The sequence below is a fragment of the Miniopterus schreibersii genome (assembly GCF_964146895.1).
Source record: "Miniopterus schreibersii genome assembly, chromosome: 16".
NCBI classification, from domain to species: Eukaryota; Metazoa; Chordata; class Mammalia; order Chiroptera; family Miniopteridae; genus Miniopterus; species Miniopterus schreibersii.
In genome coordinates, this window is record NC_138116.1 from 2,733,804 (window position 1) to 2,755,682 (window position 21,879).

General features: G+C 60.2%; 1 protein-coding gene across 1 annotated transcript in view; it reads right to left on the reverse strand.

Moving 5' to 3' along the window:
* Window positions 1–1,087: 1,087 nt before the first annotated feature.
* The window catches only part of MGAT5B (alpha-1,6-mannosylglycoprotein 6-beta-N-acetylglucosaminyltransferase B), a 38,203-nt gene continuing 17,411 nt past the window's right edge, over window positions 1,088–21,879 (reverse strand). The window contains exons 8-17 of the mRNA XM_081161466.1: window positions 21,617–21,786; window positions 13,888–14,019; window positions 12,555–12,688; window positions 7,679–7,809; window positions 6,073–6,228; window positions 5,276–5,422; window positions 4,984–5,100; window positions 3,660–3,734; window positions 3,047–3,303; window positions 1,088–2,591 (exon numbers count right to left, since the gene is read on the reverse strand). Of these exons, the coding sequence (XP_081017592.1) occupies window positions 2,393–2,591; window positions 3,047–3,303; window positions 3,660–3,734; window positions 4,984–5,100; window positions 5,276–5,422; window positions 6,073–6,228; window positions 7,679–7,809; window positions 12,555–12,688; window positions 13,888–14,019; window positions 21,617–21,786 (1,518 nt within the window). The 3' untranslated portion in view covers window positions 1,088–2,392. The remainder of the gene's footprint in view (window positions 2,592–3,046; window positions 3,304–3,659; window positions 3,735–4,983; window positions 5,101–5,275; window positions 5,423–6,072; window positions 6,229–7,678; window positions 7,810–12,554; window positions 12,689–13,887; window positions 14,020–21,616; window positions 21,787–21,879) is intronic.

Genomic DNA, 21,879 nt, shown 5'->3' on the forward strand with positions numbered 1-21,879 from the left:
GCAGGAAGGGCTGGAGGACCCCCTCCGCCACCATCTGGGCTGCAGGTGGCCCATCTCCTGCTACCAGCCTGCCCCCCCGCCCCCACCTCGTTAGGATTCAAAAGTAGGCTCCCCTACGAAGAACTCCTAAAACTCAGCCTGGCCAGTGTGGCTCAGTTGGTTGCAGCATCACCTTCAACACGGAAAGGTTGAGAGTTTGATTCCCAGTCAGGGCACATACCTAGGTTGCGGGTTGCAGGCTCGGCCCCCGGTTGGGGTGTGTAAGAGAGGCAACCAATTGATGTTTCTCTCTCTCTCTCTCTCCCCCTTCCTCTCTCTAAAATCAATAAACATATCCTCAGGTGAGGGTTAAAAAATAAAGAAGTCTTAAAACTCACCAATAAGAAAACAAACCTATTTAAAAATGAACAAAGACCTAACCAGACACCTCACCAAGCAGGCAGACGCAAGTAAGCACAGGAGATGTTTCACGTCCTATGTCACGAGGGAATTATAAATTAAGAGTCAATTAAAACCAGTTGAAGCACCTACCGGTAGCTGCGTGGTCCAGCCCAGCGGTGTGCGCCCTGGGCCCCAGAAGCAGCACCCTTATTAGAGACCCAAACCCCAGGCCCCGCCCAGACCTGCTGACTCGGAACCTGGGGTGGGGCCAGCCACCTGGGCTTAACAAGCTCAGCACCATGTGACCGCTGCCGCCAACACCTGAGACCCTCGACCCAGAACAGTTTCTCCACCTTGACTGCCGACACTGGGCCGGATGGTCCGTGTGGGTGGGGACCAGCCTGTGCGCTGTGGGGTTGACCAGCATCCCGGGCCTTCCCACGAGAGGCCAGCAGCAAGCCACTTCCTCCCCTCCCAGGTGTGACAATCAAAACTGCCTCCAGACAGTGCCACCTGTCTTCTGGCTAAAAGGAAGCCCCTGGTTGTGGAGCTTCTCAGACACAGGACCACCTAACAAAGTGGAGCAGGGGCCTGGGGGCCCCACGTACCTGCCCCCACGGCTCCCACCTGACTGCTTACAACTCCTCGCTCCTCCAGCCCTGGGCATCCCAGAAAAGATGAAAAATAGCGCGGCTCCTTCTCTGCACCTCACATCCCAATAAAATATTTATTATTTCAAGAAATAAATCTTTAAAAAAGAGAGAGAAAAGAGAGTCTCTATTGCTTTCCCTCGAAGGTCAGGTCCTTGGTGACTGTTGAGTTTTTGCGGCTGCAGGGGTGGCCCCGGCCAGAGAGGGTGAGAGGCATCCTGCCTTTAGCCCCGAGCGGGCTACCTCCTCCTGACTCTCAGGGCCCAGGGGCTGGCTCCCTGGAAGGGTGGAGGGGCAGCCCAGGAGGGCGCTGGGGTTGCCCAGGGAGGGAGTGGGTTATAGAACAGGACGGGGTGGCAGTGTTTGTGGGGGCCTGACCTCACTCAGGCGGGACTCTGGGTGGGGGCGGGAAGGGGCATCTGGGGCGGGGCAGGCATGCCACAAGGGTGCACAGTTGGATCCAGAGGTGGTTTGAAGCTGGAGGGACACGGACGCAGCATCGATGGGGTGGGGGTACCTGGGGGCTAGCGGGCCTGGGCAGCCAGGAACCGGGCCAGGGGTGCAGTGGGGCAGAAGCTCCGCCCCAGGCCTTTGCCTACAATAGATGCTGGGAAGGGATCCAGGGCCTGTTCTCAGAGGCTTAGGATGTGGGTGGGGAAACTGAGGCTTTGGGAACAATCCATGGTCTGGAATCGCAGTCATGCCAGGATGGGGTTCGGGAGAAGTCCAAAGCGAAGAGAGTTGAACAAGCAGGAGACAGACACAGTTCAGCCATGGGTCAGGTGGTCCCTGCGCCTCCATCCATGGGCCCAGTGCAGCAGGGAGGCGAGTGTGGGAAACGGGAGGGGCACAGCTAAGAGGGAGCATGAATGGGGTCCCTCAGCCTGGCCTTCCCCCAGTCCCTGCCTCTCCTGGCCACACCCCTAACAACTCTAGAGAGACAAAGCTGACCCCTCCCTGCCCAGGCCCCGCAGTGAGCCATCCAGCAGGCATCGCCCCTACTCCCGATCTTGTGCAGTAAGAGGCCCCATCCTGGGCCCAGGAAGGATTGGACCCTCTCTCCATCTGGTCCAGGTGTGGCTTCGCACAAAGCAAGGGGCCTCTGACCACCTGGTCCTGGGCCAATGGGACCCTCGGACAGACCCTCGGACAACCCCACAGCTGCTCAGCCCCGCCGTTGCCATGAGCCCCCAGGATGAGGGGAGCTGCCCTCCCCGCAAACTGGCAGGTGCCTGTTCTGCTGGCTTCCTGGCCCAGGAAGGAAGCTCCAGCTTGGGTGTCAGGGGAGGGCGGGTTGCTGGAGCTCGGGACCTGTTGGTGCCCTCTCCTCCCGCGCACGGAGGGCCAGCGGGCGGGCGCCCTCACAGACAATCCTGGCACAAGGCCACCTGGCCCTTGCGGAAGTCCCGGCAGGGACAGAGCCGGCGGTACTTGGCGCTGGAGCCAGCGCAGCTGAAGAGCAGGGGCTCCTTCTGCAGGAGGCACTCCTGGCCCAGCTGGGCGAAGGCTGGGTACAGGTGGTTCATCTCCGACTCGGTGCTGTCGCAGGGCACCTGCAGCCTTGGGGGGCACCAGGGGCAGCAGTCACACAGCGGGCAGGGCCCAGGCTGCTCCAGCCAGGTCCTGCCTGCTCCCCCACCCTGGCTGGCCCGGCCCGGCCCAGCCCAGCCCAAACTGGGGGAATTTTCTAGGAGGCTCCAGGACAAACCCGGGCCTGCAGCTCCTTCTCCCACCTGCTGTGTGAGAGGAGAAGGGAGAGGCCAGGAGGGTGGGGCCTCCTGGGGAAGATGCTGGGGGAGGGATGGAAGGCAGGGACCTTCCCTCAGTGGTTTGGGGCTGAGGCTTTGCTGAGAGTGGATACCTGCCTGGCAGGTCCCTTCTGATATTTCCTGACTCACCAGAAAGCATCCCCCACCCCCCACTGCTGGCAGGGCTGGGCCCGGTGTTTGGGAGTGAGAGGCGACAGGAGGCCTGGCTGGGCCAGCTGAGGAGTGGGGGCCGGGGGGCTCACTCACTTCCGGAAGGCGTCCTGGCTGTTGAGGAAGGGAAAGAAGGAGGGCTCGCAGACCAGCCCGTGGTCCAGGCAGGCGTCGGTGCAGGCCCTCCCCGCAGCCGCCAGCCAGGCCCGGAGGGAGCGTGCCGGGGGCCAGGCCCCAGGGGCCAGGCTGGAGTTCAGGGCCCACTGGAGGTGGGTGGCATTGGGGGCCAGCACGAAGGGGCTCTGTGGGGCTTGGGCCCCGGGGGGGGTGGGGCCTGGGGCTGCGCAGAAGTCCTGCAGGGAGGAGAGCAGTGTGAGAAGGGGAAGGAAGCCACTGGCTGACCGTGGGACCAGGCAAACCAATCACCGTAATCGCATCACCGTCGGGAGCTTCCCGATGCCGGTGGCCTTCCAGGCATCATTTCATTTATTCCTCACAGCAGCCCCACCAGGTAGATACTGATAGGCCTCCAGCTGGTTTATGGGGGAGGAACGGAGGGAGGCCCTGGAGGTCAGGAACCCGCCCAGGGCCTCAGGACTGGCCGACAGAGGCCGGACTGGGACCAGGGCCTGTCTCCGCGATGCCCACCCTGCTCTGTATGGGTGGGGCCCACCCCTGGGGAGGAGAGGAGAGGAGAGGGCCCGCCTACCTGGTGCTGGATGTAGGCATGGATGCGCTCCAGCATCCCCTCACAGGTGTACTCGTAGGGCAGGTAGGGGTCTACCTGAGGGAGAGACAGGCAGACACAGGGGCAGACACCTTGGAGGAAACGGTCAGCCGGGTGAGGACACGGGGTGGCCCATGGGGAACTCAGAGGAAGGCCTGTCTTAGCCTTCGACCTCCCAGCCCAACATGTGTGTGCTGGGGCCGCACCCAGCCCAGCGCATCCATCTCGATGCGGCTGTGGCCCTGCCGCGGCTCCAGGAGCCCAGCAGGGTCAGCCCAGGCAGTTCAAGGCAACAGTGCCGCCCAAGCCTGCTGGCCTCTCCTCCTCCTCAGAGGCGGGTGGTGTCAGACGTCAGGGCCTCGCCGTGTGGGGCGTGCTTCCTACCGACCCCGCCTTGAAGGGCTGGAGGCCTGTCCTGGGCCCTCTGGTCAGCGGGACACCCCCAACACTCATGCTAGGAGGGTCCCAAGGGAGCAGAAGCTGCCGCTGTCCTTGAAGCTGGTCCTGGCCACCAGATGACAAGACCCCAGCCATCAAACCTTGTCCCTGGTTCTAACTTCACCTGCGCTGAGGGAGGGGGGGGGTTCCACATCCCCAGAAGGCCCCAGATCCTGAATCCAGCTACCACATCACAGCCCATCAGCGGGGGCAGCCTCCAGCCCTAAGCTCAGCACAGCTGGCTCCACCCGGCCCACGCAGGCGCCCACGCGGGCCCCGGCAGTTCCAGGATGCCTCTGGGGGACGTCTCTTGGGGACAAGGCTTCAAACCCTGGTTATAAATAAAAAACCCCGAAGAGACTCTGCCTCCACATGTCACTCTGTCTACTCCACACAAACCCACGTCACATGGCGATTCAAAGGCCCCCGCAGGAGGAGTGTGCTCAGCCAGCAGGGCCCACCTGCCACAGATCTCCCGCCAGAGGCGGCCGCCCGCCTGGAAAGTACCCACATTAGCTCTCATTACAGGGGCGCACAGTGACCGGTCTCGACCGAATGGCAGGCGCGGGTCCTGCCAGGAATGTGGGGCTGAGTGGAGGCAGCCGGAGGCCCCCTCTCCTCTCACCTTGAATGGCCTCCCCCTGGACAGACAGGTGCCAGTGGGCAAACCCACTGAGGCTGAGAGGTGACTGAAAGAGCCCCCACCCCGGAGCTGGGGGACAGCTTTCACACGCGTGCTGGTGAGGGGGATCCGTGGCCAAACCTGCCAAGCCAGGCCTAGGAGTCCACCAGGAAGGGCATCTTTTCCTAATTACAGCGAAGGCCCACAGCACGGGCTGGTGGTGTCCCAGCTGGCCCTGAGCCTCACCTGGGTCCTCATGATGGCCTGGATGGCCGCCTCAAACTCCTCCGAGTTGTTGTAGTCCACGGTCCACACGTGGGGCTTGCCGATGAACTTCTCCGCGTAGGGATGCTGGGAGAACACCTGGGGGCAGACGCAGGCGACTCCTCCCAGTGCGGGCCAGGCGGCTGGGCTAAGGCGAGGCGCCCTCCATGTGTCCCACCTCTCCCTTCGCTCCATGCCTGTTTCCCTCTTCCAGGACCTGCGGCGACCCTATCCCAGGCCCTCCGGATCCGGGGTGGGGGTCCTGCCCACTCACCTCTCTGGAGGTGGGCTTGCCTCGGAAGAACTCGTGGTTGAGAGAGCTGTGGGGCGGGCTGAAGCGGGACTGCAGGAAGACGCAGCCGTTGGCGATGGCCTCCAGGGGCGCGGGGCCCTCGTAGGGGAAGCCGAACCCTATGAAGAGCTGAAGAGGCGAGGCGGCGATGGTCGGTGGGTGGTCAGGGAGGGCTAGGACCACACAGCAGCCCCAGGAAGCCAGGGGCAAGGTGGGGTTGGGACATTCACCCACAGGAGGCAGTGGGCGTGGGGGGTGGGGGCAGGAGAGACGGCCCAGCCCAGCTGGGTGCCACGGCCACAGCTTCTCCCTCTAGGCCTCGGTTTCCCCATTTGTGACATGAGACTGGTTAGGTCATATCAACGGCCTCTCCTGCTCTATCCTGCTAGGATTCAGTCGGGGAGGGAAAAAGGGAGGCTCTCAAGTTCAGGCTTCAGACCTCACCTCAGCTGACCTCAAAGGACTCGACTCATTCATCCCACATCCCACAGACATGAACTCAGCACCGGACTTGTGCCAGGAGCACTCACGGGGCTGACTCCGGGCAGGTGCTCAGCAGATGCCTGAGTCCACCCAGGGCGGCCATGGGAGGTATCCAAGTTGCTCAATGTGCAAAGGGGCCCTTTCCCCCAACACACACACACGAACAGCAGAGCACTGCACCTGTCCACACGTGGAAGGGCCACCAGTGGTGCTGGCAGGAAGGGCAGGCACGGAGGGCCACCTCCCCGGTGTCCTGGCGGGAGGCTGGGGGGAGGCGGGGGGGGGGGCGGGCTCACCTTTGCCCTGCGCAGCAGCTGCTGGAACTCAGGCTGCGGCAAGAGGCCGTGGTTCTTCACGAAGGCGGGGACCTCGGGGGGCCGCTGGCTCTCGTAGTACACGGTGCCGTGAATCTCCATGTACTTGCTCAGGATGCTCAGGAACTTCTCCTTCCCCTGGAAGGCGAGCAGGAGGAGGTGGGAGCCTCGCCCCAACCATGGAAGGCAGAGCCAGCAGGAGAGGGGGCCCTGGTCTGGAGGTCGGAAGGCGTGGGGCCGGTCTCGGGTCAGCCGTTAACCAGCTGTGTGACCCTGGGCGAAGCCCCTCTCCTCTCTGACCCTCAGTTTCCTCACCTGTGCGCTGTCCAGGTTGGACTAGACCAGAGGCTTCAGGACTGTTTTTATCCATAGAACTGTTCTTTCCAAAGGGACCCTTCGGGGCCAACATTTAAATGCATCCCGGTGGGGCTGCTTGGCCTCCGCTGAACCCCTGACGACCACCAAGGACCTCTGAGGAAGTGTGGAACTCTCTGGAGGCCAGATCGTCTGCCTGTCTATCCATTGCTCACCCACCCATCCTTCGTTCTTCCCTCTACCCACCCATGGATCTACCCATCGACCCTCGGTCCCCTCATCCCGGCTCCCCTCCACCCTCCCGCCCTAAACGTGGCCCCCTCGGCCCCCCCTCGCTGCTGGGTGCACGTGGCGTGGCTGAAGTGTTTGTGGCCATCCTGAACCACGAGGCAGGACTGGCGGGTCAGCGAGGCGAGGAGACGTGGGGAGGTCGCTCGGGCCCTGGCCTGACACCTTGAGTTTGTGAATGGGAGCAAAATAGATGCCGTCTTGTCCAAGCTCCTGCTCGCTGACCCTAACCCAACCACTACAGTGTGAGGACCGTCACATAAGACGACCCCGTGACAACAGGCCCGACACCGGGTACAGGTGCTGCTCAGCCCGTGTTTCCCACGGTCAGCGTCTTCATGATGACCCTGCACCCCCTGCACCCGCGCAGCCAGTGGCCTGCCCTAGGAGCGGGCCCGAACCACGCCCAGGCGGCCGCACCACCCTCCCGCCACCTCAGTCCATCCACAGGAGCCACGGACCCCAGCGAGCACATGGGGAGACAGAACAAGGGGGTGGGGGCAGGAGGGGGCACAAAGCAAACAGTCGCCATACCTGGAGCTGCCTCGTTGCCAGGGGGGCAGAGAACAGAGGAGAGAGAACAGGTCAGTGACCCGGTGGGCAGGCAACCTCCCCCACGGGCAGCACTTCCCTGGGACCCCCCCTGAAAGTAGGGTTCCAATCCCTGGTCCTCTCCTGCCGTCTCCACGGCCTCCTGAACCACGGAACCCCCAAGTCCAGCCTAACCCCCCTTCGCCAGGCTTACGGCGTCTGTTGACCCATCCTGGGGGGGGCGGTTACGTCACAGTCTCCATAAAGGACACTTGAGTGTGGGGCAGAGTGTGGGCAGGGAGGGGGCAAGTTACCCGCCCCCAGGCTGGTATCTCCTACGGCAGCGGGGGACCTCCTTTCTGACCCATGAGTGGGGGCGTCTGCCGCCCTGCAGTGCGGGGCGTAGGTGGGGCAGGGCCCTGCAGGTGGCAGTTCCCGGCCGGGAGGCGCTCACCTTCCAGATACTCGCCTCCTTGCCGTACACCACGGCCATGTTGCCGGCCTTGCCGCCTCTGATGAGCTGCTTCTCCGTCTCGCTGAGCTCCTCGGACGCGAAGCCCATGAAGGAGTTGTCCGGGGTGTGAGCTGCAGCCAGACCCGGGCCCCGAGGGAGTCACCAGCCAGCCAAGGACACACCCGGGTCCCCCGGCCGGCCCCACGGGAGGGCTCCCCGTTCGGCAGGAACGGGAAGGGGGCTGGGGGGGGACGGGTCTCGCGGGGAGAGGGGACATATTTCCCATCCGTGCCCTGGGCCTCTCCCTCTCCCAGAGACGGTCACAAAGCCTCGGGGCGGAAGGAAACCCAAGAGGGTGCCTAGTCCCGTTGGCTTGTTTTCAGACAAGGAAACTGAGGCACAGGACGGGCACAGCCAAGGGCCCGAGTGACCTGGACAGGGCCCTGTTCTCCCCACTCCCCTTTCCTCAGTTTGCTCCGGCCTGAAGCTTAGGCTCCTCCCTTCCTCTCACTCCACGTGCTCCCGTCAGCGGAGCCTGCTAGCCCGGGGGGATCCCTCCCGTCACCTCCATCGCGGCCACCCTGGACCGGACCACTGTGGCCGCTGCCCCCCATTTCCATGGTTCTCTCGGCATCGTCCTTTCTCCTGAGAGAGCCTTTCAGATTCAGAGGCGATCGGGTCCCCGCTCTGCACAAAACCCCGCAGCGCCCAGAAGCCCGCGTCCCCCCGACCGTCTATAGCATCTCACCCGCCCCACCTGGGCCCTGCCAGCTCCCCCGCGGCAGCCCTCTGCTCACGCGGCCCGGATGAGAGGTCTTTGCTGGCCCCATCGCTCTCTGTCCCTTACCCGTATTTTTCGTCATGGCTGCTGACCAGACAGTGTATTATACAGGGTGTCCCAGAAAAACATATACACACCTTAACAGCTGATAACTCGCTTAATTTCCACTCCTTTTCAGGTTCAATTAATTTGAAATAATGGGTGAAGCCAGACTAAGTTCTGAACAAAGAAAATTTATCCTAAAGTGACCCTAGACTTTTTTATGGGGATACATAAAATATAGAGTTCACGGTACAAAACTGGCAACAGCCGACGAATTGAGGGCACGCAAATATCGAATGAAATGATTCCTGACGTTTGTGATTCCATCGCTTCGCATTATCAGCAGGGCCTAGACCAGAACTGTCATCAGTTTGAAAACAGGCATTGACAAAAAATTATTCATTTCTGTAGGTTCTTTTACACTTTGAAAATGAGCTGTATGTTAACAAACACTGACTTTATAATTCAAAGTGCGTATACATTTGGGGGGGGACACCCTGTATATTTATTTGTTTATGTATTATTGTCAGAATATAAGCCCCAGGAGGACTGGAGCTCTGTTTTGTTTACTTCTGTGTCCCGGGCACCTGGGAGCACCGAGCCCGCTGGTTCACGGATGTGGACACATCTCCCCTTCACACCTGCCGTCACCTGCCCCTGCTGGTCCCTCCGCCTGGGGTGCCCACCTCCCCTGTCTGGGGTGAGAAAACCCTACTCAGCCTTCAGGGCCCCACTCACAGGCCCCCCCTCTCTTCCTGGAGCCTCCTCTGGGGCCCTCGCTTCTCAGCCCGTCCTCTGTGGTCATGTGGTCCGGTCTCTAGAGAGAGGAGTGAGCTCTGGCTTCTGTGTCCCCGGAGCCCAGCGCCCCAGGGCAGGACACTGGTTCTAGCTCCTGATCCAATTTCCCGGCCGGGCTGAGTGCTGCCCTGACTAGCGCCTGCCGTGCCAGCGGTGGCCATGTGGGCACAGCGCCATCATTCGCAGGTCCTGGGGTCCCTCCCTCCCGCGTAGAGGACCTTGAGTAGAGTATTTCTTGCAGCCCATTAAGTCTCTTCTACCTTCCAGGAGGCGGAGGCCGTGGCGAGTAGGTTGGCGGCAGCCACACAGCCTTCCCAGAGCAGCCCTGACTCCAAACACCCAATTCCTTCAGTTCAGACGCATGTTTTCCCCATTCGGGCACTTCCGAAACTGGGACGTATACTTTAATCAAACGTGTAGATTTCATGTAGTATTTCTAACCCCACCCCGACACCCACAAAGAGCCGTAATCAATACTTGTTGCATCTGAAAAGAGGTGATGGTTTCCTGTCGAAGTGCCCAGAGCCCACGCTCCTTGGGACTGACAATCCGACCACAGTAGGGTGGGGGTGGGGGGGTGCCGGTCACACGACAACAGATCTCTTCTCTAGAGCTTCAGAGATACAAGGAGGCGCCCCGGAGGCCTGGAGCTATTTCTGTGATGGTCAGGGCACCCGCAGCTCCCCCGTCTCAGGAGGCTCTGCCCAGGCGGAGAGAGGCCCCAGGAGGGTGGACCGGACCCTCCGGACCCCATTTGCCTGCCCAGGGCCCAGCCTCTCCCCCTCCTCTGGCCCCGGCTGGGGCTGCCATCCAGGCCTCTTTCCTGATTGCTGTTTCCTCTCTATTCTTAGAGCTGAAGAATCCCTCACTCCTCCAGCTCCACCAGAAGGGCCGGGTTTGGGACACAATCAGCTGAACGAGTGGGCACAGGACCCGAAGTACTGCAACCAATTAAAATAACAGGGACCATTAAGCAGAGAGCTCCTGGGGCAGGGCAGGGGTAAGGCTGCCCAAGGGTAAGACCGAGCCAGGGTAAGGCAGGGAGAGGCAGCCAGCCTCCCGGTCAGCTCACTGGGAAACCGACGGGCTAGATGGGGAAGGAGGTCTGCTTGTGAGTTCCTTCCTCCACTTGGCATATCCTTAAAACCCACAAGCCTCTCTGGTTTTTGTTTTTTCTTTCTTTAACTTATTCAACCAATTAACATTTTCTGAGGACCTCTCTAGGCTTAGGGAAATAAAGATAAATTAGCCAGTGGCTCCTTTTTCAGTGATTCATAATCTATTGGCGGAAATAAGTGTATTAGCAAATAACTCTCATGTAATTCAATATATGCTTTCACAGAATTAGGTGTATTTAAGAGTTATAAAAACATTGTGCCTGGAATAGGAGATGAGAAGATCGGTGAAAGTGATGGCAACGAAGAAAGATTTGACTTGGGGTTTTGGAGGATGCGTAGGAGTTTGCCAGGTTTGGACCTCCACATGTGCAGGGCTCCACCCCAGGACAAGTCCTCGTTTTCTCGATGTAGATTATGACAGAAGCCTCTTAACCTACCTCCTGCCTCCCCCTCCTCTACCACTGCCCCTGTGGTCTTTGGCAGTTGGCCAGAATAACTAATAAGCCTCAAAAACCCTTTTCTCCATGACACTTCCTAGCTCAAGAACCTACAGTGAACCTTGAATTACAGTATCCAACGTAAACTCAGGAACCTCTGCTAGAAGCCCCCACCCCTCTGCTCCCAGGGCCTCCCCCTCCCTCTTACCAGCCTCGAAGCTCATTGCTTCCCTCTAAGGGAGGAAACTACCCAGGGCTCTCAACTCTGTGGTTTTCCTCTCTGCCATCACATACGCTATTTCTGCAGCTGGAGCACCACCACTTCCTTTCCCTCCAGAAATCTGTTCCTTGGGGCCCACCCCCCTCCAGTCACTCTCCTGGGAGCCCAATGTCGCCACATGACCTGTTAGGACAGTCGCTCTTCTCTTGGAGAAGCCTCATGCAGCCTTGCCATGGCCCCTGGGAGAGGAGTCTGGTCCCTACAGAGCAGTGTGACCGCAGCTGCGACGCTCTACCTCTCTGGGCCTCAGTTTCCCTATCTGGGCTGCAAGGAGCATTCCTGCCTTCCCAGCCTTCTGGGATCCAATCGAGCCATGACCTATGTACCCAGAAACCACATCTAACAACAAAGCCTAGAACCGGAGAGCAAGTCAAAAGAAGACCAGAAGCACCCAGAAGAGACGTATTCATTGGACAGGCAGAGTAAAGATCAGCGGCTCTCCTTCTAGCAAGTTCCTCAGGACCCTGCTCAGAGCCGGGTTTGCTCTTCATTTAGATGCAGCCCCGGTGAGGGTGCTTATCTGGCTTCCTGACCCAGCGCCTTCAAAGAGCCGCAAATTAGACGAGGGAGCTGCTGCTGGAGGCAGACACACTGACGCCAATTCAAAGTGACAGCTGATGGCCTCCCAACAAGGGGCAAGAGCAGGGCTTCTAACCGCGGCAGGAGGGGCGGCTGAGCCAGGGACACAGCTCCCTCACCTTGGCAGCCCCAGGGGGCAGGCCCCACGCCAGGGAGGCAGAGGCCTGGCCCTGAGCTGTCCAGAGAAGGTTAATTCCGTTTCAGCGCGCTGCGTTTAAGAGGGAAACTCTGAATGTCTGTATTTCAGTCTCACTCAAAACGGCTCAGCTCAGCTCTAACTGCGTCGGTTGCCTGAAGCCCAGATCGGAGGATTTCCACACACAGGGGCCCCAGCCTCTAGCCCTGGCCTTGGTCCCCACCATGCCCAATGTCCGAGCTCTTGCATTTCCAGAACCTTCCAGTTCTTTCCATGTCTGTTTCACTGCATCTGCTCCCTTCGAGTAGGAAAGCCTGCCTGCCTGTCCCTTCACCGCCCAGTCCACCTGTGGCCTCCCTCTCTGGAAGGCCCTGCAGGGCAAAGGCCAGGCCCTGTGGGTGTTGGAAAAGGCACCGCAGCTCTCCAAAGCCAGGCTGGGAGCTCCACCAGGCTGCCCCTCCATGCTCCCTGCTCCCCAGGCACCGGCAGGGGCGTCCTTTCTGGCTCACACGTTTGCTGGAGGGGGAGCGAGGCTTTCCTGGAGGAGGCCAAGGCCTCCATGTCCCACCCCGCACACTGGGGGAAGGGAAGAGAGGGAGGCTGAGAGCCTGCCTCCTCCGATGCCACCCCTGGGAACCATGAGAGACCCCATCTGTACCACCCCCGCCCCTGCCCACGCCCACGCCCTGCAGCCGGGACACTCACGGAACATGGTCATGAACTGCTTGGGGTTGAGGTTCCAGTAGCCCCAGTTGGTGCGGTAGCCATGCAGCGTGGCGTATTCCTCGTGGTTGTACGCAGGTTCTGTCCCGAAGGTGTCGATGACCCGGATGCGGCACCTGCCCGGGGGACCAGGAACCAGTCAGCAGGATGTCCCTGGGCTGGGGTTGCCCCAGCCATGGGTGCTGTGACTGGCCAGGGGCTGGTCAGGTTAGTACAGTGTGAGGTCAGAGCGTGGGCCAGACGCCACCTCGCTGTGTGACCACAGGCAGGCACCTTAACCTCTCTGGGTAGCTTCCCCGTCTATCAAGTGGGGATAAACAGCCCAACTACCTTGGGGCTGTGTGGACACACCCAAACCATGGGCCACTAACTCAGAAATTGTCAGTTATTATGGCTCCCCCGAGGGTGAGGTCCCTCCCCGCTGCCCCAGGGATCCCCTGTACAATTTATACTTTCCAGGGAGGAGCAGTCGCTCGAGTCCATAGTTCCTCTGCCCAGGAGCCCCCACCCCCAGGATGTGCCTGGCCTACCCCAGCTGAGATGCACAAGGGCAGGGCCCTGGGAACAGCCACTGCTGTGGGCACCCCTTTGGGCAGGCAGTGCCTCCAGGTCCCCTCTGCGAGTCTGGCCACTTCAGGTGGACCTGACAGCTCGCAGGCCCTCCATCTATTGCACCCCCGGGAGCGGGCACCTGACACTCAGAAGCCCCACAAGGAGCTCCCTCACCGGCCTCCCTCCAGGGGACCCAGACTTGTCCAGACTTGTCCAGACTGCTGAGGTCGGCACTATTCCCCCGGAGAAGGGACAGGGGGGAGGCACCGGGTGTGTGGAGAACACACATTAATAATAAAAGCAATAACGCTGCCTGTCACTTCTTTTTCCTAATAAAAATCATGTGGGACAGTCATTGAGACTGGAGCAAATGTAATGAATAGCCGGCTCCCGGCGCTAAATTAAATCCGCGGCCCACTGTCTGCAGAGACCAGAGCAGCGGCATGGCCTTCCTCCAGGGGGCAGTGCTGAGCCCCCTCACAGCCGCAGCCCACTGTGCCCTTCCCTTCCCCGCTCCCTGCAACTCCTCTCTGCCCCCCCACGCCCCCCCTGCAGCCTGCCAGGCAGTGGGGGCCATCAGTGCCCCCCGGGTTGGCCAGGAGGCAGAGCTCCTTGGGGGGGGGGGGCAGAGGACAGGAGACAGGGAGGCCTTCTCTCCGCAGCAGAACCTGGGCGCAGGCACTGTCCAGGCACGCTCCCAGCCGGCCAGCTGGCAGCCAGGCGTGGGCAGGGCATGGGGGGCCTGCCACCCGCTGCCCCTCACCGGTACTTCCTGAAGGACAGGCCCATGTGCTGCTTCATCTGCTGCAGCCCGTGGTAGTCGGTGTAGATGAGGTCGAAGGTCAGCGGCACGGTGAGTGGGCAGCTCCCCCGGCCCGGCGGCACCCCTAAGTGACTGAGAGAAGGGCCCTCAGGGCCGGAGCCCACAGGCCCCACAGGCCGCACAGACCGCCTCCGCGGCCAGCCCCGTGTCCCGAGGACCTGGAACCCACCCAGCCCGGGATGAACACGGGGGCGAGGGGGCACCGTGGAGCCGGGCTGGCACAGGAGCACTGGCCAACCCCGGGACGTGAACGGGGGGGCTGCGCACAGGGGTGCGGGCTCTTCACCGCACAGAGGGGCAGGTGGGGCTGAGATCCAGCCCGGCCACCCGCCAGGAGGAAGGGGCACCTCTTGCTAATTCCCACAAACGTGCTCCCTGCAGGACTGTGTCCACCCAGAGGGGCACCTTTAATGTTCCGAAGAAGCCATCGCCCCGCTTGTTTGGAGCTGGAGCATCCTGAACACACACACACACAGCCGTCCGCCTCAGAAGTATAATTCTGCTCTGCTGACTGGCACCTCGCCCCGGAGATGCCCGGCCCTGCCCCCCCAGGAGCATCTGTCTGCCAGACATTCACATGAGCATTTTTATCTGGGACAGAACTGCCTCTGGTGCCAGAGCCTGAGGGTCATCTCGCTGGAGCCTGAAGGACACGGCCACAGCTGCCACTGAAGCTCCTTTTCGCAGGACCCCCTGCTGGCTATGCCGACGCCCCACCCGCACCCCCCGCAGGGGATGACCAGGCCTAGACCACTCCCTCAGAAAGTCTGTCCCGATCCCTGCGCAGGGGGGAGTGGTGTCAGCCCCTATGGAAAACCCCCTTCTCTGGGGGTCCCACAGCAGCCGCCCATCTCCCCCTATTCCCATGCCCCCTGGTTTCTTAGTCCAGAAGCCGAGCTGGAAGGCAGCCATGAGACCCCCGGGGAGCCCCTCGGGGACGCGTGCTGGGAGCACTCGGGTGGGAGGGGAGCCCTGGCACCGGGAAAAGCATTCCTGGGCAGGAGCTCGGGCGCGGACTTGCTGGCGGCCTTACACAGACACACAATGTCCTGGTGCCGCCTCCACTCCCACGTGCGGTGCCCGGGCGGCTTTCTACGGTCCCTTCTCGGCTAAACATCCTCCAGCTTTATTTCTCCCCGTGCCTTTGGTCCGAGGCTGGAAATAACCTCTCCAGGTAGAGCTCAAAGCCTGGAACAAACGATCCCCCCCTTCTCTGTGGGAAGGACCTAATTAAAAAGACTTGTTACAAAATGCTCCGAGATCCCTGGCTCCGGGTGCTAAAGCTTCCCCGTCCGGCTCATTACAGCGCAGGCTGCTGTCCCTCTGCCATCCGGGGCCCAGCCCAGCACAGTGGCCCTGCCCGGCTCTCCCAGGGCCCATCACTACGGCAGAGCACTGCCTCTTCGACAACAGCAGAGGGGACACAAATAAAGCCGGCAGCCAGGGAGTTAGCTGGGCCTTGAATGAGCTGCTTGGGGAAGGGCGTGGGGTCACTAACGAGGCCTTGAAATGATGCAGTTTCTTTAGGTTTTGCTCACGAGCCATTTTTCCTATCACTGGGCAACGTCATGGACGCCTGAGCTCAGGTGCCATCGGCTGCCCAGGTGCTGTCTCCATCCTGAGCCCCGGGCCCGTCCCCCAGCTGCCTCCACAGGGGCACCTCTAATTCAATGCTGTCTGAACCCAAATTCAAGGTCTTCCTTCCGCGGCGCTTCTCCCTCCTCCCGCGCTCAGGGGGTGGCCGCCCCGTCGCGCAGTGGGCGCTCTGAGCTTGCTTCAGCCCGGGCCAGGCCTGTGCAGGCCGGTCCCGGTGGGATCCGAGTGGGTGCCAACCCCGAGGCCCGGCCTCGCGGGCTCCTCGGAGGGTTTAGCCGATGCAGCGTGGGCGAGCCGGGCTCAGCAGGATGGGGTCCCTGCCTCGGTCGTTCTCTAGGGACCCTCGCCGGTATCGCCCTCAAACATTGAACCAGGAAAAAGCCAGGACGCCGATTTCCACCAGGGCTGCGTGCTGGACAGCCGAGAGGTTCCGCTCCTTGTCCCCTCACTTAAACAGTGTCCTCTCCAGCCCGGGCCGGTGTGCTCAGTGGCTAGAGCATCGGCCCTCGGACTGAAGGGTCCCGGGTTGGAGTCCGGCCAAGGGCACGAATCGATCAGGGCGCATTCGGGAGGCAACCCACCGATGTCTCTCTCACATCGATGTTTCTCTCTCTCCCCCCTTCCACTCTCTCTGACAAGCAATGGAAAAAATACACTTGGGTAAAGATTTAAAGCGGAAAAAAAAATCTAAAACAAAAAAATTAAACACGCTCCTCTCCAGCTTCCATCATTTGCCAGTTAAGTCAACTAATTTTCTACCCAACCCAATTTCACTCATGGATGGAGGAAGAGCTCAGTCATCTCCCCTCGCGCCGAGGACCATTAATGATGCTGGTAATTATGCAAACAACGTGGATGGGCAGAGCCAACTCCGGGCGGCGGGACCCAAAGAAAGGCTTAACGTGCCCGCTGTGGATGGGGCGTCGTGAGGGCGGCCTGGGGTGCAGCAGCTGGGGGCCCTGGCGTCGCCCCTCCTCCCACCTCGAGCACCAGAGAGGGCTCTGGCCTCACCTCTCCCAGCCCGAAGCCCCTGCGGTGGCAGAGCCGCGCGGAGTCTGCACTGGCCCCGACATCCCTCCGGCGCGGCTGATTAAACGCCGAAGCGCGAGGGCAGCCCACAGCCCCTTTCCGGGTCAAACGGTCACCATCTCGCTGCGGGCTGCAGTGTTCCCCCCTCAAATCCGTATGTTGGAGTCCTAAACCTGTACCCCAGAATGTGACCTTATTTGGGGATAGGTCTTTACAGAGGTCGACATGTTGGCATGAGGTCACTAGGGTGGGCCTCACGCAACACGATGGGAGTCCTTATAAGAAGAGGGAATTTGCCCAGCCGGTGTGGCTCAGTTGATTGGGCATCAACCCACGTGCCAGGAGGTCACCAGTTCGATTCCGGGTTAAGGCACATGCCTGGGTTTCGGGCTTGATCCCCAGTAGGGGGTGCACAGGAGGCGGCCAATCTATGGTTCACTCTCACATCCATGCTTTTCTCTCTCTCCCTCTCCCTTCCTCTCTCTGAAATCCATAAAAAATTTTTTTTTAATTTTAAAAAAGAGGAGTCCACAGGCATGGGTCACCGGTTGAGCGTCAACCTAGGATCCCAGTTCGATTCCCGGTCAGGGCACATGCTCGGGTTGTGGGCTCGATCCTCGGTGGGGGGCGTGCAGGAGGCAGCGGATCAACGACTCTCATCATTGATGTTTCTCTCTCCCTCCCTCTCCCTTCCTCTCTCTGTAAAGCCGTGGAAAAAATATGCTCAGGTGAGAAATTAAAAAAGGGAGTTTGGACACAGGCACACACACAGGGAGAGGCCATGTGAAGAGGAAGGCAGAGATCGGGTGACGCTTCTACAGAATGAACCCCAAAGGCCACCAGCACACCCCCAGAGCGGGGGGGGGCCTGAGACAGAGCCCCCGCACCGCCTCGGAAGGAACCGACCCTGTCGGCACCTTGATCCCGGACTTCACCTCCAGAACCGTGAGACAGTAAACGCTATTGTCTGAGCCACCAGCCGGTGGTACTCGGTTCCAGCAACCGTCGCAAACGCACACACATCTGCACTGGAACCTCCACCGCGAGGAAAGGGCTGGCCCTGGCAAAGAATCAGGCTGAGGAGCCCCCAGCCCCGGCCTACACCTGTCACAGGACAAAAGGACACCCGAGGAGGGTGTGGCACAAAGCACACGCCAGGTCAGCAGGTGCCTGCCTGATGCCCTGGGAGGGGCTTGAGAGGCCCATTATCCGGGCACCTCCCAGGGGTGGCCCCACCCCTACAAACAAGGGGATCCTGAATGCTTTGGGGTGTGCACATGCGGGCTGGGGAGGAATCTGCACACTCTTTCTACACATCTTCTAGGGCCCTGAATCCCTACCCCAGGCCCCAGGCCTGTCCCTCAGGACCTGCACTGGGGACATGGAGAACGGCTCTTTTGGTTTTTTGGTGTTTTTTTAAGGGGGGGAGAGAGAGAAACATTGATTTTTTGCCCTATTTAATTGTGCCCTACTGTTGGTTCTTGTATGTGCCCTGACCAGGGACTGAACCCGAAGCCTTGGCATATCAGGACGATGCTCTAACCAACTGAGCTACCAGCTCTTTGAATAAGCCATGGGGACTAGTTCACACATTCTCCAGTGTCCCAGCCCCACAGCTATCCCCCCACCGGACGAGTATGTGGGGGAGGGGTGCTGAGAGAAGCCACAGCCTGGACTTCTCCAGTCTCAACCCTCCCTGCTCATTAGATCACCCAGGGAGCTTTGGAAACTGGATACTTGGGTCCCACCCCAAACCAATTAAATCAGAGACACCGAGAGTGGGGACCAAACGTGGGTGTTTTTGCAAGGCGGCTCTGCGGCAGCTGGGCTCAGCATCCCCACCTAACACGTGCTCCAACCACAGCTGATGCTGTTAATTTTGTAGACATAGCTGTTTAAAGTCCTCCAGGGAAGGTGGTTTTCTTTCATTTTTTTCCTTTTTGTTACTTTAGTTGTTTTAAAATGGTATCTGATAACACATTGTGAAAGCACCTTCCTGAGGCTGTTCCCGAGGCAGCTGAGCTGTTCACACAGTCCTGCCCTGTCTGAGCAAAGCGTTCGTTTGTTCCTACACCTCACAGAGGACCAGGGGCAGCACCTGGGCCCAGCCCCGCGCCTGCCCATCTAACAAGCTGCAGGCCAGAGATGGGATGGCCTCCCCCGGAGCCCCGGCTTCTGGGAATTTCTGATCCACACAAGCCTGGCAGGAAGTGAGGCGCTGGCAGGAAGACACAGATCCTCGTGGGGGGTGCTGCGTGCACACAAGTGCAGTGTGGTGCGTGTCACACACGGGGGGTGTTTTTATGTATGTAGAGCTGTGCATGGATGTGCCTGTGTGTACATGCATGGGGCAGGCACAGCATGTACATGCACATACATGTGTGAATGCATGTGTGGTTGTGCACAGGTGTGCATGCATGTGCATGTGTGCGTGCCCGTGGGTGCCCGTGTGTCGTGAAAGAAATGGCAGCAGGGGGTATTTCGGGTCTTGGGACTTTCACCAGGGCCTCACTTTCGGGGGCTCCCGAGCGCAGCGGGACCGTGTTCGCTGCTCTGGCCCCGGGATGGGCAATGGCAGCCTGGCCCACGGCTGCCCACAGCCCCTGGCTGTGCCACCCACAGCTGCCCACGGCTTCTTTGGCTTCCTCACGCTCACCCCACTTGACCTCCCCGCAGGAAGCGTGAGGCCAGGGGAAGATGCCTCTGCCCGAGGTTCGCAGGCGCCAGCGGCCCCGCAGCGCCCGCCCGCAGCGCGGCCTCCCCGCTCGGCGCAGTGAGCAGCGGTGCCACTGGCGGGCGGGCGGCGAGTGGGCGAGCCTGGCTCCGAGCGGCCACCGGGGTGAGAGCCAGAGTGAGCGACGGGCGGGTTCCCTCTCCCGGCCCTGGGGAGCCAGGCTGCGGGGCACAGCTCCCTGCCCAGGTCCTTCCAGCCCAGGTGACATTCAGCCAGAGGGGGGAGGTGCTATTTCAAGGTGGCACTTTGTCCCCCCAGAACCTGGGACTGTGCTTCCCAAAGCTGCCGCAACAGTGCAGCCCCCTCAGTCCCTGTCGCCACCCTCACATGTGAAGAGCACGGGAGACCAGTGACTCCAGGGGTGTGAATTTCAAGCCACGGGAATGAAAACCTTCATGTCACCAGGTCATTTAGGGCCTCAGAGCGCAGCCCAGTCTCAGCCTCCTCTGGCCCGGCTCGATCTGGCTGTTTGGTCCTGGCACCTCCCTCTGACTGAGGTCACGAGTTCTACCGAAGTGACCGGCTCTGTCCCCATCAGCACCCCCTCCCCCAGAGCATCCACCTTGTGGCCAGGACAAAACGCTGATCAGAAAGAGAGAGAAACCTAGAACTGACAGACCATCAGGATGGCGGGTGGGCTCCGGACACAAATCACATTTCAGCTTGAAAACCACCCGAGTTATCTTAATGGGCTGATGAAGAAAAGTCGTTTCACAGGCCAGCGACTCGGGGCCTTCCTCAGTTAGGCCCTGGGGCAAAGTTAGAACACAGTCCTCTAAACGCCAAGGAAAGGGGGAGCAGAAGTCCACCGAGCACCAAATCCCTGACCATACAGAAAAAGAGGGAGAACTCCGGTGGCGTGAAAATTAAGGCCATCTGTTCCTCCAAACCAAAACAAAACAAAAAAACAAAGAAAACAACAACACCATAAAGAGATGACCAAGACAATCCACAAGTCAGAAGGCTTTTAAACGCATTTAACTCGCACAGGATTTATACCCATGATATAAAAAGAGGTCCTGCAACTCCACCAGCACACAGTGCTCAGCCTCACTGGCTGCCAGGGCCTCCATCGGGGGCCTCCTAAGGCTGACCGCGGGCGAGACTGGGGCCCACGGGGAACCCACGCGTGGTGGGCCTGAATTAGTGCAAACTCTTAGGGAAACGATGGCCTTACCGGGTGAGGCTGAATTTTCACACGCCCGACAAATGTTCACCTGCGTTTATACCCAAGCGAAACCCTGACTCGGGTACCCCAGGTAACACGCGCAAGAACGTCCGCCAGAGGATCACCCGAGTAACTTGTGAAACCAGGACACAGCGTCCACGGGCAGAAAAAACTAGCACATAGTTACAGCAGAGTCACCCACGGGGATACCGGGTGGCGGCGCAGATGCGTGAAAGGGAGCTACACGCAGCAACACGGGCGAATCTTGGGGATATGATCACGGGTAAGAAAAGCAAGTCTCAGCGGGGACGTACAGTAGGTGCCATTTTTACAAAGCTCAAGAGCTCAGCACCAAACCACGACACAGCTAAACTGAATGCTACTCATGGGTGCATGAGTATGTTACAGGCAAACACAAAGTCCAAGGTCCGGTTTCCCCCAGGCGGAGGCGGAGGGAAGGGGGAGAGAGGCGCCCCCAGGCGAGCAGGCGTCCTGGTTATTCCCTCACTCTTAGGCCGCGCGGTGCGGTCATGGGACGTCACCTGTTCTCCTGCTTCCTGTGTTACAGATTTCTTTGTATGTATCAAATTATAAACATTAACAAATAAAAGAAAAAATCATATGTATTCTGCATCGCACAGACCTAGTAGTTAGAAATAAACCTAATCCCACTGGCTCAGGCACACACAACCCCACCCTCGCTAATCGCCAGTGTCCTGCCCCCAGCAGCAGCAGAGGGACCCAGGGAGGCAAGCGTTGGGGAAGGGGCGAGCGCCAGCAGCCCAGCTCACCACCCTCCAGCCTTACTGGCCGCCAGCCCCGAGACAGGCCCAGGAAAGAGCCCAGTTCCAGGAGAGAAACGGCGAAGCTGCTCTCAGGCCACCAGGATGGCAGGCAGAGGGGGGACCCCACTTCTATGACATTCCACAAGCCAGTTATTTGTCAGCCTTGCCCACAAACACCAGGGAGCCAGCCAGCCCAGAGATGGAGGACTTGACTGGAGAATCAATGCTGTGAACAGCAAGGTGTGGATATGCTTCCTTGGTGCATCTCAAACGTGACCAGGTGTTCCCATGGGGGAGGAGGGCTGGGTGGCAGATTGAGCACGTGGAGCAGGAGCCCCCCCCTCCCCTGGCACTCACCTCTGCAGCTCCTTCAGGGACACTGTGATCCGCAGGCCGTGGCCCAGGACGTAAAGAGCCGCCAGGATATCTGCCCACTGCACCATCTCCCCCAGAGGCCCGCCCTTCAGCACCCTGGGGCTGAACACGTCTCCAGACTCCTCTGTCAGGAAGCCAATGTGGACAAGGATCTGTGGGGGGGGACACAGGGGTCAGCACGGAGGAGCACTCAGCCCTCAGCACTCAGCCCTGCCACCCCAGGGAGACCTGGCCAGCAGCAAACG